Below are 15366 nucleotides of genomic sequence, written 5' to 3' on the forward strand. Positions count from 1 at the left end.
AGTAGAATGGCCTTATTGACTCCGAACCCCACACCAAATATGGGTATAGAGTCATTAGGGAGAACACGTGGTTAATGGGGTCAATGACCTAAATGTCAAGGTCAATGTCGTTGTTGTTGTTGTAAGTGCACGCTCTCAGCGAATGTTATGATCCAGACATAGTATTTGTTGTTGTTGTAAGTGCACGCTCTCAGCGAATGTTATGATCCAGAAATATTATTTGTTGTTGTTTCAGAGGCAAAATGTCAAGGTCAATGGTGTTGTTGTTGTTGTAAGTGTACGCTCTCAGCGAATGTTATGATCCAGAAATAGCATTTGTTGTTGTTTTGGCCAAGTGCACGCTCTCATCGAATGTTATGAGTTTCCAGAAATAGAAAACAGCATTTGTTGTTGTTGTTGCTCGAGCCAAATGTTATGAGTTTCCCGGAAACAGTTAGATCACGTGTTTCCTTCTCAGCCAATCAGCGGGCTTGTTTACATAGTAACGGCGGAGTGAATATAAGGAAAGGATTTTTTGTTATATTTTTATTAGTCTGTGAATAGAATTCACTAAGTTTTTAGTTAGCAGTGTAATAACATGAGTGAACAAGTTGAGTTAGAAATATCCTTTTATTGCAACTGTTCTATTTGTAAAGGACATTTTCATGATTTCGAGTATTCACATGAACCTACTGAATGTTTAGATAGCTTAGAGGCAGAGACAGATGAGAAGAATCTGGAGGAAACGAGAAGAAAAATTATATGTGACATGGAGAGAAATTTATATTGATTGCAAGTAAGCTCAGATAAAAGAAGGATTGATATGATAGAAAAGGAGGATCAAAAGAAGAGACTGGTAAAAGAGGGCTTTCTCTATAGTGTAAAAGACAGCAGTGAAAACCCAAGGAAAAATGTGTATAGTGCAAGATATAACTCGGATTATTATGATGATTATGCTCCAAGAGAAGAGAAAAAGTGGCCCTTTAAGAGACAACATAAGAGGTTATTCTACGAAAAGGATTTTAAACAACGGAAACCATGGTGGAAGTGTTCTCATATACCATTTTACGATAAATCCCATTTTTGATATTCTTGAAAAGTTTTATAGCATAATCATACAATAAATTTGTTTCTGCTATTTTTATTTTCTCGTTCTAGATATGTACAGAATAAGTGTACCCGCAGAGACTTCTATACATGAATATTTCAATTTCATTAAATCACTCAAAAGACTAGGCCTACTATCAGTCCACAACCAAGTATTTTATCAGTGATATAAAAAAATCAGTCTTATATATATTTCTATTCAACTGTCAAATCCATATGTAATACTTTTTAAATATATATGACCTTATCGTCCTACACTAAATCGTCCTCAGTGACAATTTATTCAATTTGAGATGACGCTCTTGTCAGCAGTTGAATTCTATCGTCATCATTATTGTATGTTTCGATATTTCTCAGAGTGGGCATATTAACATATAGACGATCACCATCTTCAACACACAGTCTACCTGAGGGTCCCCGCCTCACCAAATCATCTGATGTATACGATAGTCCAGATGATGTATAATGAACTTCTACCACGTCCTGATCCTCATCTGAACTAACAATCTCAGATTTACATAAAAGAAGCTTCTCACTTTCCGTGAGCTCCCACTCGCTCCATACACCCTAAAAAGATCGAGAACACTATGGTCAAAAGCTCTGTGGAAAGGTATAGTCTTCATGAATATGCCGAGGGATTCTGAATAAACTTGATAAACAGGGTTACATATTATTTTTCATTTCGTCTATAATTTCGTATTTCTAAATTCATAAATTAGACAGATGTGGGTTTTTTTTTATTGTTTTTTAAATACGGAGCGAGATTTAATGTAATTTATAGAATCCTGTATGAGATTTAATGTCTGTTATAAAACCAGGAAAAAAACCTTTCCAAGAACTATGTTTTTAAATGAAAAGTAAAGAGCTACCAGACTAAATCAAAGAGATCAGAAATAAATTTGAATAATTGCTTAAACGTAAATTTTATGTAAACATACTTCTAATTAATCACTTATAAAAAGGTAAGTATAGACCGCTCATCCTCTGAGGTGGGGGACCATACAAAGAAATGTGCTTCTCGGTTGACTAGCTGCTGTAGTGAGTTGTTTTAATATTATTACATTATTTTGAATATTTAAATTCGTTAGGTCATATGGACAAAGAAGTGAAAAAAAAATTCTCTTAAAAGATAATTTTGCAACGAATACACAAATATTTAAGACAAGGTCTAAATATTACAACATTTTGATCTGAAAAATTCAAAAAATAAGAAGCTCAAAACATAGTTTTTTATAATTTCTAGACGAGAGATGTATCAGAATAGTATTTATAAAACAATTAGAACTTACTTAGGTTGAATTGCTGTTTTGCACCACAAAATGGTAGAAAATCCCGCTTTTACTTGAGTACATTATACGTTCTGCCTCTTACAATAAACATTAAAAAGGTAAGTATAGACCGCTCATCCTCTATGGTGGGGGAGCATGCACAGCTGTGTCCTCTTCGGTCGACTAGGTACTGTAGTGAGTTCTTGGTAGTAGGAGTACATTATTTTTGAAGATTTAAATGAATCAGATTAGTTAAACAAAGCTTATAAATAAAAATTCTATTAACAGTTAAATTTGTACCGACTACATAAATATTTAAGACCAAGTGCACCACAATGCACCATTGTGGTCTGAGAAATTCAAAAACTCAGAAACTCAATATATAGTTTTCGATAATTTCAAGTTAATTATTATCTAAGAATTTTATTTATAAAACATTAGAACTTCTTTAGGTTGAAGTGCTGTTTTACACCACAAAATGCTAGAAAATCCCGCTTTACTTGATTACATTATACGTTTTGCCTCTTACAATTTGCCCCATTAGCTTAATATGTTATCTCATGAGAAAAAAAAACTATCAAATAAACTCGTAAACTAAACTTGATGACACTTATATATTTGAATTCACCATTCAAAGTTGATTCCTTGATATATCTATTTATATCAAAATTCCATTTTTTGAGTTTCAGTTACTATTGAGCTGGCTCGCTCCTTACTTACAGTTCGATACCACGAAATGTTTTATTAATTAAAAAAAACTTTACAAAATATAAGTTTTTCGATGAAAGGTAAATAGCTACTGCATTAAATCAAATATGAGCAGAAATAAACTTAAATAATTGTTCAAACGTAAACTTGTAAACAATGCCATACTAGTTACAGTGACAAAAGCTCTTTCCCACAAGAGGACACTTTTCGACTAAAAGTAAAGATCTACTAAATCAAAGATATGATTAAATAATAACGAATAATTCTTCAAGCGTAAAATTATTACAGTGTTAAAAAACTATTTTCCAAAAGAGGACACTTTCGAGTAAAAGTAAAGAGCTACCAGACTAAACCATAGATATGATGAAATAATAGCGAATAATTGTTCAAACTTAAATTTTTTTAATATCTCTGAGACAAACTTTTACAGTGTAGAAAAGGCCTATAAAAGTTGATAGATATTTCTATATGATAGGTAGGAAAAAAAATGCTTACATTTGCATAATCCGTCTGGGCTTGGGTGCCCGAAGGACCAGGTAGTGCATGCTGGAGGGCCACTTCCTGACCTTGCATAAGTGGGGCAGCTCTTGAAGGCCCAGGCAACGTATGATGGAAGGTGGACGGGCCGGCGGCGTTACATTCTTGTACAGATGGTTGCACTTGTTTTGGGGTCGAGCCAGCGTACTTAATAATGGATGGTCTTGTCTCGTCCACTCTCGCTTTCTTAACGGGTGGTGGCGACAAGCATTCTTCACAATTTGCCTTAAAAAGAAGAGAAAAAAGTTAGTATTGAAATAATTTGCCCCTTTTTACAGAAAGAAAGTTAGTAACCATAATTTTGTTTAGAAAAGCATTTATCACTAAGAAAGCACAACGTAAAAAATTTTTGTGAAATATACTAATTGCATCCTTTTGAATCTGAGAATTACGGCTCACTGAGCAGTTCATAATCCGGACTATGTAAGTAGACCCAATTTATTATTTTTATATATTTCTTTTCTTTTCTTGGTTAAATCTGAATTAAGCATGCCGTGTTTGATACAATTAAAGTATTAACGGTATTTTTTATCCTTCAATATACTTTTAAGATATCAGTTCTTTACCAAACATCCAGAAAGAAAACCCCGAGGGAAATAATCCACACGGAAAATATCCCTGAGAAAAGACATGGAAAAATATCCCCGCCCTCCCCCCACCGAAAGATATCGCATCCTTTTGAATCTGAGAATTACGGCTCACTGAGCCGGTCAAAAGCAAGCCTATATAAGTCAGCCTAATTTATTATTTTTAGGTGTTTCTGTTCTTTTCTGGTTTTAATCTGCATTGAGCATGCCTTGTTTGATGCATTTAAAGTATTAATGGTATTTTTTATCTTTCCATATCCTTTTAAGATAGCTGGTATTTACCCCACCTCCAGAAAAAAACACCCCGATAAATATTACGAATTAGAACCATGGTATCATAATTCAGTCATTTTTTTTTTATTTTTATTGGAAAAAACAATGACAAGTCATATTAAGAAATATATTTATTTGTTTTTCATACACAATTCATTTTTTATACCAAGTCCTGATCCCCCTTTGTGAAGAACATGTATTATAAAAATGGGAACATAATTTCGTCGTATTATGCATTTCCCACAAGAGGACACTTTTCGAGTAAAAGTAAAGAGCTACCAGACTAAACCAAAGATATGATGAAATAATAACGAATAATTGTTCAAACTTAAATTTTCTGTATTATGGGAAAGGTTTATTTTCGAACCATTATATCTACAAAAGGTACAATACCTGAGTTAAACTAAGAGGTTTCAATTTCAGGAAAAAATTACATTTTGACAAAATTTTACAATTTACCATATTTATTGTTTTTTTTAGTTTCAAAATTTTTTCTGTCACACACCATCTTTTAATCATTCACAGACAATACTAAAGAAAACCACATCTCACGGTTGATTGATTTTTAATTATTAAAAAGATTATGATTTCATTGAAATATAAATTTTACATTTTTTAATTTTCGTACTTTTGATAAGTTTCTTGTCCTTTTGTCGTAAATTGAAGCTGAAGGATTACCGAAAAATCACTGTTTCAAGTTTTTCAATAATTAAAGTTTATGAATTAGAACCAAGGGAATGTATTTTCATCTTATTTTGCTTATTTTCATTAGAAAAAACACTGAAAAGACATATTATTGAACTCACATCAAACATTGCCGGGCTTGCATTTGAAGAACCTTCCATTATTTTCTATCTTGTCCTCTATTTCAGCATATACTGACTTTTAAAGCTTTTCAAAGCTCTTAAAGATACTAACCTAACGGTTATTTATTTACGAAATCGTGCAAATTGTTGATTTAGAACAATAATTACCTTTCTATATATCAATTATGGGTCCTTTTCGAAGTTTCTACGAAAACTTCTTCGATACAAAGTGCCCTGCTCTCAAGGAAAAAAAAATAATAAATAGTACGGTGTGCCAGCATCGTTCTTATATGCCCTCTGGGCATAACTTATAACCCTTGCCCCGAGGGTTGTGTGGGAGTGTCCTCCTCAAAAACATATTTTCTATCTGGAAGTCAACTACGTTGAACAAAATGGCTATCTCAAAATTTCGATTGGATGTGTTTGAGGGAATGATGGGTGTGGGGGGGGGGGTTAGTTGCCCTTCAATCACTTTCGACTATTAAAAAGGGCATCATCCCTTTGAATTTCCAATCGAATGCGGCTTTTCTGAAGTTTCTATAACAACGCCTTCTATAAAAACCTTATATGCCCCCAAGGCATAACTTACAACCCTTTCCCCGAAGGCTGTGGTGAGTTTCCTCCTCAAAAACATAATTTATATCTGGAAATCCACTACACTGAACAAAATGGCTATCCTAAAATTTTGACTTGATGTTTTTCGGGAAATGGTGGGCGTTGAAGGGGTGTTAGTTGCCTTCCAATCACGTTCGACTATTAAAAAAGGCACAAGCCACTCCAATTTCCAATTAAATGAGCCTTTTTTAAGTTTCTACGAAAACTTTTTCGATACAAAGTGTCCTGCTCTAAAGGAAAAAAATAATAAACAGTACGGTGTGCCAGCATCGTTCTTATATGCCCTCAGGGTCTAACTTAAAACCCTTGCCCCGAGGGTTGTTGGGGAGTGTCCTCCTCAAAAACATATTTTCTATCTGGAAATCAACTACGTTGAACAAAATGGCTATCTCAAAATTTTGATTGGATGTGTTTGGGGGAATGATGGGCGTGGGGGGGCTAGTTGCCCTTCAATCACTTTCGACTATTAAAAAGGGCACCAGCCCTTTGAATGTTCAATCGAATGAGGCTTTTTTGAAGTTTCTATAACAAAGCCTTCTATAAAAACCTTATATGCCCCCAAGGCATAACTTACAACCCTTTCCCTGAAGGCTGTGGGGAGTGTCCTCCTCAAAAACAGAACTTCTATCTGGTAATCAACTACACTGAACAAAATGGCTATCCCAAAATTTTGACTTGATGTTTTTCGGGAAATGGTGGGTGTTGAAGGGGTGTTAGTTGCCTTCCAATCACGTTCGACTATAAAAAGGGCACAAGCCACTCCAATTTCCAATTAAATATTGACCTGCAACTCCACTGTGCAAATTAACAGATTTAAACATCTGTTTTTCCTACATCTTACTTGTATGAAAAAATTTGTGTAGGACATTTTGTTGTTTACACTTTGTTTTGAGAATTACAAGGTATCCAAGCTGGTAAATTAAAGGTATTTCATTGTTAGGAATTTTAAAGGGGTTTTACAGTTATTTTTTTCGGGTTTTAAGTTTTTCTAAATGGGGTTTAAGCAGTTTCCAAGTAATATATGCCTTGAAACTGATGGTTGCTTGTAAAATATTTAAAACATGGATTTTTTTTCACTTTTTGCCATGAAATTACAGGGAAATTCAGAAGTTATTCTTGATTTTTTTTGTACGTCATGTATCCCCAGTCAGTGCTGTAACTTACTTGAAGTACTTTTACTTCAAGTACTACTTAAGTAAAATTTTCAAGTACTTGTACTTGTACTTAAGTACAAATTCCACAGAGTACTTATTACTTGTACTTCAGTAAAAAATTGCAGCTACTTATTACTTAAAGTTGCAAATAAAAGTCAAGTACTGTTTCAAATACATTACGAGGAACCGTTCCATTTTTTTTTTTTTTTTTTTTTTTTGCAATTTTTTAATTTTCTGGTTGTGGTGCGTCTGTTTTTCGTTTCGTAATTGCTGTGGTTTGCCGTTTCCGTCGAGCGCATTTAAGAATAAGAAGAAACAAGGTGTCACAAAAAAATGGCTGACGCAGGCAAACAACAATTACCGTTTATTCTTCAAGGCAAATATTTTGCTGTAAAAGGACAAATCGAAAAAGATGGCGCACTTAGTGCATGGTGCAAGAACTGTCCCAACAGGGTTCTCAAAGGACACCTGCATGCACCTTCAAATTTCCACAAACACTTGCGTGTAAGTCTCCTTGTCCTTTTTATGTCTGTTTGTACTTTTTTTCTCTCTTAAACTTTGACAGGTATTACCATACAGATAGCCCAGTAGTTTCCTTACAACACAACCTACACATCATACGCAATTTTAATCTGTTTGTTGTTTTGGTCTATTCGGATATCGTTCAGATTGGATTGAACAAACCTAGGCTAGAGTTGTGTAGCCTGGATCTCCTGTAGGCTAAGCTTACTGTTAATCCAGCATTATGAAATTAATGCACAATTTACCCCACACCTAGCTTGATTAACTTCACCTCAGGAGAAGAATGTTCAACGAACCAGAATGGGCCGAAATTAGTTGTGGTAGGCTAGGTGTCATTCAAAAGGGTCTCGGAACCAGCAACCAGCAGCTTTACATTTACGAAAACTAATGGATTGCTATGAGCCTTGGCTTCTCTGTGTTAATCTTGAGGCTAAGTTGTGTATTGAGATTGTTGTGTATGAGGCTGATTGGGATTGGAATAATGGTTATAGAATGTAGAATGCATATATAATTTTTGTTTTTGTGTGTGTTTTCCATTTGCAGAACTGCAGAACTTGCAGAACTTGCAGAACTTGCTAATTTGCAGAACTCAAAGGAAGTATCAAATTTTCTTGAACAAGTAGGCTAGCCTAGGCTATTTGATTAGGCTGAATATTTTAGCCATATGGATTGCTGAATGTTTTGAATGTATTGATAGTTAATAGTAGAGTCTAATGACAAATACACAATTTAGTTTAAGCATAGCCTAGGCTAATTCTAGAAAATGCTGCCCAATCTTAAACACATGATCCTATAGGCCTTGTAGGATACAAAACCACTCAAACATAAATAGATTCAATCCCAGACATGTGCTGTAAAGAAAAAATAGGCTACTAGGGTTTGCTAACTTTTCTTTAAGCTTAATTTTCAGTATAAAAAGTTTCTGAGATCAAATTGAGCTAATCCCAACAAGGTAATCTAAATCTATACATATGCAAGACTAAGAGCTTGCTTGGAAATATAGGCTCTATTTGAATCAAATTATGCTCGGTTGCTTGTCCAAAGTTAGTGATTATCCAAACACCAGGGGTGCTTGGATAATATACCCAGTTCTTCATCAGCAGCTGATGTGTATTACCAAATAAAGCTAGTTTAAAGAAAAATCAAACTGTTTTGTTAAGCCTAAAGGTGTATCTGGCTTTGTGGGGGAATAGACAAGGAAATAGAAAATCTAATGGTATATTTCCTTTTTTCTTTATCTGATTTCTCCCCTTTAATAAATATTAGAGCTAAAAATATGTTTTGCTATTACTAGGCCTAGACTAGTCTATCCTTACAAAGCCTATCTTTAGTCTACTAAAAATTTCATTTTCCTGACCTAGCCCCATTTTCCATTTCCTGACTTGAAGTAAAATCAAGTAATTGGAAGCATTGCATCAAGCCACAATGTCCATTGGGCTTGTATAGCCTAAGCTTAATAGGCTTGCCTGCTTGTGATCTACTGATCCATCCATAATTAATACACCAGCATTCAAACATTCAATTAGATTTTCATCCACAAATATATTGTCAATTAGTGTTGCAGATTTCCCAGTAACTCATGTAAGGATAGTTATCAGTGGATATAGAAAAGAAGAAATTACTAAATTGAGAAAATCTGGACAATCTGAACTTTTAAGGAAGTCAGTATTGAAATCTCCCATTTGCACTTTATATTTAGGTTCACTATTCAAATTTTCCATTAAATTCTCCATCTCCCTAATAAAAATTTCATTTTATGATATTTTATATACTAAACCAATGGTGATTTTTAGGTGATTTATATACTAAACCAACAACTATATTTTTTTTTTTATCACAATTACATATTGTTGTATAGTCTAACCTTTATTTTCTGGGTTCTAGGCATTTTGTTGAGATTGAGAAGCTAGTATAGCAGGAATGTTAATTTTTCCCATTAAATTTAATGTATTAATAGGGAAATCCTTAGACCTAGGCTATTTGTTACATAGGCCAGATATCCCAGGCTACATACCTTATTGTATTTTCAGTTAACCTGCTTCCAGTTTAACTGCAGCTCAACTAATGCCTGGATATGTCCATAAGCTATTTACAAGTTTGATGATAGGCTAGTTGTTATATTACTATGTTTCTATATTGCTAACAACTCAGTTTATTTCTGGACAAATTTTCGGTTGATGTTGATGTTTCAACGATGCTGCAGAAACATGAGGGTTCATTGCTTTTTTGCAGAGGATGGTCCAAGTTTAAGCTGCAAAAAGGTTTTCTATGGTGATCATTGTAATCGTTGAATCTGCAGTAATGTGAAGGTTTGTTGTTATTGTGAAGGATCCACCAAACCCAGTCAGGAACTCGTATTTTGAGACTATTGCCGGATACAAGGAAGTTCACCTAATGAGAGGATATGTCTCTAGTTAGTAAATGTCTGAAATGAGATTATTCCCAAGTAAAGGAACCTTCCACTCAGGAGGAGAATGTGAAGATCTCCTCCTGAGAGGTATATGGCTGTACCTGGGACCTGGTAATCATTTCATTTTGGGCATTCACTGACACGCAGTTGACAAGGGACATATCCTCACATTAGGTGAACTTCCCTCTATCAGGTGATGGTCTCAAAGTAGTTGAGTTCCTGACTGACAAAACCAAACCATCAAACCTTCAGAAAGTGATGGTTCATTCATATTTGTTATACTTGTTATACTGCAGTTTCAATGTTCAGTGGATCCTGTGGAAAAGCAATGAGCCTTTGGATTTGATTCATATAGCAAAACTAAACATTATGTCTGCTTTCAGACGGCTCATCCTTCAACCTATGTTGAATTCTCCAAAGTGAACACTAGGAAAAAAAGGAGGCGAGAGGGAGATGAGCAGACCATTGATTCTGCTGATGACGCAACCGATGAAAGCATCCCCGAGCCTAAGCAAGAGGATACACCTTTTTCTTTCTTTGAAAAAAAGAAATGTACGAAAAAAAGGGCTGATGAGTTGATTATGAATTACATAGTGTCTGACATGCGCCCACTCTCTACAGTGGAAAGTCATGCATTTAAGCAAATGATTCTGGGGATAAACCCAAGTATCGGACCAATAATGTCAAGGAAAACTCTGGCCGGTAAAATTGATGAGTCTCTGTTAGTTGTAAAGAAAGAAATGATTCAGCTCTTTGAAAAAGTAGACTATGTCACTATGACGTGTGATATCTGGTCTTCTAATAATAAGAGCTTTATGGGAGTAACAGCTCATGTGTTAGATAGTCAAAACAAATTTATGCCTATGGTGCTTGCAGTTAGAAGGTTTGCTGGAGCGCATACCTTCGACAGAATTTCAGACTTGCTGTTTGCAATATTTCGTGAATATGGTCTTGACAAGAATCTGAGCAAAATTCGGGCAATTGTAACAGACAATGCTTCAAACTTCGTCAAAGCTTTTAAGGAGTTAGGAAAATCAAAGGAGCAAGAATCCAGCTCTGAGTTTGCAACCAGTGAGAGTGACACACCTGATGAAGAAAGCATGGATTCCGAATCCGAAGAATTAGATGTTGTTGACGTTGGTAAGATCTTTGACAGGGTGAATGTGACTGATGTCGGGGAACCAGAATTGGGTTCTAGTGTCAATCCCAGAAGTGGTGCACAAGACCAAGATGAACTAGAAGCAGGGGTTAGAGGGACCTCTGATAGTTATTCTGATCTTCCCGACCGTATTGTTAACACAAATGATGACGATAGCGATATTTCTGAGCCCGAAGGGACTGATGGCAGATCGGACTCATTAGGTAATATAGGTATGTACTTACCTCCACACTTTCGCTGCTCTAGTCATACCCTGAACCTTTTGGCCACCACAGATGCCAAGTATGCTTCAAATACGGACGTGAGTTACAAAAGAAATCTGCAGAGTGTCAAGAGCAAGTGTCAGGGCTTATGGAATTCCCTAAGCCACAGCTCAAAAAACAATGACCTATTGAAAGAGGTCTTCGAAAAAAAGCTGATAAGACCCAACGCAACAAGATGGAATTCTGAATACGATGCACTGACAAGAATTCTTGAGTGTCACATGGCTGGAAAGCTCTCAGCAGTGTGTGATGTCTTGAAAAAACCAAGATTCAAAACAAGTGAGCTTGAATTTCTTGCTGAGTACGTCTCAGTCCTTGAGCCCATAGCAATCGCCCTAGATATGCTTCAGGGTGAGGAGAAAGCCTATTTCAGGACTGTTCTCCCAACTATCAAGTGCTTGGAAAGGAAGTTGGTGAAGTTGCACCAAAGTGTCAAACTCACAAGGGTCTTAACCCAGACGCTGCTCGAAGGACTTGGAAAAAGATTTCCGTTTATCAGTGGATCTCCAAAGGTTCATTCGGACTACCATCTTGCTACGTGGTCATTGCCGTTTTTCAAGGACAAGTTTGGGAAAGAAGAACACAAGGAACTGGTGCTGGGTTTGATGACAGAGGAGGCCATAACAATGAAGCAGAAAATGGGTGCCACTAGTGAAAAAAGCAGTGGCATAGTTCTTGAGAGATCTCCTGAGGCTTTTTTTGACTTTTCGGACGACGAATCAGGAACAAGCACTCAGCAACCAACTGTGGAAAATACTGTCAAGATCGAGATTCTGAGATATCTCAGTGATTCCCGAAAGACTCTCTCGATCTTACAAGAGTACCCGGCAGTGAATTCAGTGTTTCGGAAGTATAATTGTATGCTTCCTACATCGGCCCCAGTTGAGCGTCTCTTTTCGAAAGGTGGCATTATAATGAGTCCAAGGCGTAATTCCTTGGCGGACGGAAGGTTTGAGAGCCTCGTTTTGTTGAAAGCCAATGAGAAATTCAAGGTTTTTCAGCAAAATATGGACGTAGTTTGAGAGTTCGTTTTACTGTTTTGATGGTTCCCTTTTCAACCTATTTTAATGTCACCTTTTGAAAAGCAGATGTCAGAATCAGCTCCTTTTGCGAAACTGTATTTGAAGAATGGCACTGAGCGACTGAATATATATACCGTATGTGGTAATACGTTTTTATGACTTAGTGAATCGCTGGAATTTCCGTTTAGAACTGGTTTTTTTTTTCCGTTTCTTTCCAGCTTTTTTTTTTTTTTTACCTTAATGATGTTGATAATGCTGGAAAATTAGAGTTGGAAAAAACAAACCTTTTCAATTTGATTCTGTTTTTGTACTCGTTCTTTAATATAATAAATGAAACCATTAAGTTAACCTGAGTGTCAGTGGCGTAAGTGTGTGATTGTTGTGCTGGAAAGAGCCTCCCATGGAAGAATTCCCTTTTTTTTTTTAGCTCAATAGTAATTTTAACATCATATAATTTGATTACTTGAAGTAGTACTTGAAGTACTACTTAAGTACTATTTCAGACTACTTATTACTTGAACTACTTAAGTACAATTTTGGTGGATTACTTGATACTTGATACTTAAGTAAAAAAATTGATAGTACTTGGTACTTGTTACTTAAGTAAAAATTTGGAGTACTTGTTACAGCACTGTCCCCAGTGCAGTCTTAGAACATGGGCCGTATCCAGGATTTTTTTTTTCGGGGAGGTTTTACAATGACACAAAAAACACTTAATAGTTTATTAGCTATGAAGAAAAATGAAGTGCCAGCTATTTTCTTAGGTAAAAAAATGAAAAGCTCATCCGTTTTAAATGTAATTAAAGTTTGCCACCAGAATCCAAAGCCTCATACATCGAAAAGGATAGTACTGCTGAATCCATGCATGACTCCAGGTCTCCATAAAAGCTGGAAAAGGAAAAATTATCTGTGGAAACTATACAAGACTTCGTCATCTTCTTCTCATCATCAGCGGTTCAAGGCCTATAGGATTATATTTAATTCTCTGTGTCGGAAGGCCAAGTCTCAGTATTATCACAGGAAATTTTCTGAGTGTGGAAAGGATGTTGGGAAGACATGGAAAATTATTAATTCTGTACTTAAACCTACACCCTCCCCGACTTCAGTTCCAACAACGTTTATAGTTTGCTGTAAAATTGACAATGTATAATAAATTTTTCAGCTAGAGATTACGTCTTATTTTGCTAATATAGGAAAAACGACTGCTTCATCTGTGAGCTCTACAACTCCTCGTTGCGATTTCAGAGCCTATCTTGGACCCCCATGTTTAAAGTCAATAGAAAAAAAACTAAACAAGCAATTCTTCACAACCAGAAACAGCTTTTTGAAATGAAATGCAAAGTAAAAAACAGAATCAAAAGAGCTTTACTGGTCCTTTTGGCAAGAGCTACTATAACTCCAAACTAGCAGATGTATTGAATTGAGCAGCCGGGCACTCTCTCTGCGTGATGCAGGGATGAAGGGTACTACAAACTCTACTATATAATGTTCGAACATACTCCAGCGTATTTCCAACTCTTCAGTCTAACATAAGGCAAGAATTTGTAACCACGCTGTTAAGTCCAGTCCCATTGAAGCATACTGAAGTTGAGAAACCTAGTACTCTCTGGACACTTGAGGGAATGAAGGTAAGCCTGGCACCCTCTCAACATGTGAGAGGCATTGTAGTTACTATAAATACAACATTAGAATGTGTTCGTACTCTTATGCTCAACTGATCCCCTCAGTATATCCTCCTGCCATAACTCAGAACTACGTAATCACATACAAGCAGCACGAAGTATTGGCGTAATCCCAGCTACTTCTGCTTCAAAATCACCTCAGGCTTAAGGCCCTTGAGACCAGTCATGATGAAAAATGATTCGCATCTACCCTTCCCCCTTTTTTAAAACCCCCGCTTCGAAAACCTCCAATGAAATATCCAAGGACTCTATATTTTTATAATTCTATCCCAGCCTTATCCAAAACTACCTGGCTATTCTTTCTCATATCTGATAAATACAACTGCTGAGTTGAAGGTGTAAGCATTTTACTAACCTGGCAAAACTGGCGCGACTAGAGACACAACTCTAGCAGGATCCTCGCCATATTCTGTTCGAATTAGATTCTCTCGTTTGTCCAATAGGTATTTAATCACTTTGTCATATTCAACAAGTGTCAAAGGGTGATTTTCTTGTAGGAAATTCATTATTAACTGAATGCCATGAGGATGACCATCGCCGTCAGCATTAACTGCTCTGTCGCGATCACTGCTAACATTTTTTGATCTGTCATGATCGTACGAGACACTTCTATCTCTGCGAGATCTATCGTCACCGACATTAGGTGGCCTATCGCGACCACCGCTGACCACTGCTCTATTGTGGTCATATGATGGACTTCTATCTCTACGAGATCGTCGATCCGATTCTTCAATTCTGACAGGAACAGGATTCCGTCTTCGAAATGGGCTTTGTTCTGGAATTCTATGTCTCTTTTTGAGAATACTCTCAATGAGTGCTATTCCGTCCTCCTTTTCAATATCTCGAAATTCTATAAAAGAGAAGTATTACAAACTAAGCACTGCCTCCAAAATCAAAATGGGTATTGCCCTTTTTCATAATCATACAGGATAGCGTAAATACGATTAAAAAAAAAACAACAATCAATATCAAAGTCGCCCATTTCAACTGTTTTAAAGGTGACCACTTCTTTCAGAAAAGAATTTCGGAGGGTTATTCCGTGTTGATAGGAAAAGAAGGTAAAGGTGCAGTTTAGTTCCTCCTGTAATGTAGTGCGCAAGAGCCCAATGGTGAAGGTGCAGGTTTGCTCTCCCTTATGAAACAACTTATTTCAGCAGATACAAAGAAGAAGCCAATTTGTGGCATTTTGTGGGACCCCAAGGTCCAGTACTAGTATCAGATCCCGCGAGTGGCAGTTTACGCTCGTCAAGTTCTGGCTGTATCAGCCACATGTG

At 36.2% G+C, this 15366-nt stretch overlaps 1 protein-coding gene across 1 annotated transcript; it reads left to right on the plus strand.

Annotated features, from left to right (window-relative positions):
* Positions 1–7367: 7367 nt before the first annotated feature.
* Positions 7368–12410, plus strand: LOC148949375 (uncharacterized). Its single transcript, XM_089092690.1, has 3 exons — positions 7368–7538; positions 10350–11253; positions 11329–12410. Exons 1-3 carry the CDS (start codon positions 7368–7370, stop codon positions 12408–12410), a joined length of 2157 nt encoding a protein of 718 aa, XP_088948816.1.
* Positions 12411–15366: the final 2956 nt, after the last annotated feature.

This window comes from Artemia sp. Qi Xiang Cuo, chromosome 8 (genome assembly GCF_049724085.1).
Source record: "Artemia sp. Qi Xiang Cuo chromosome 8, ASM4972408v1, whole genome shotgun sequence".
Lineage (NCBI taxonomy): Eukaryota > Metazoa > Arthropoda > Branchiopoda > Anostraca > Artemiidae > Artemia > Artemia sp. Qi Xiang Cuo.

What these genes read in the sequence shown, in the direction of transcription:
- LOC148949375 (XM_089092690.1), top strand. Translation starts at nt 7,368, where the DNA reads ATGGCTGACGCAGGCAAACAACAATTACCGTTTATTCTTCAAGGCAAA. An exon ending in ATTTCCACAAACACTTGCGT is followed by an intron (nt 7,539 to 10,349) that starts GTAAGTCTCCTT and finishes GTCTGCTTTCAG; the next exon opens with ACGGCTCATCCTTCAACCTA. An exon ending in TTATTCTGATCTTCCCGACC is followed by an intron (nt 11,254 to 11,328) that starts GTATTGTTAACA and finishes CGGACTCATTAG; the next exon opens with GTAATATAGGTATGTACTTA.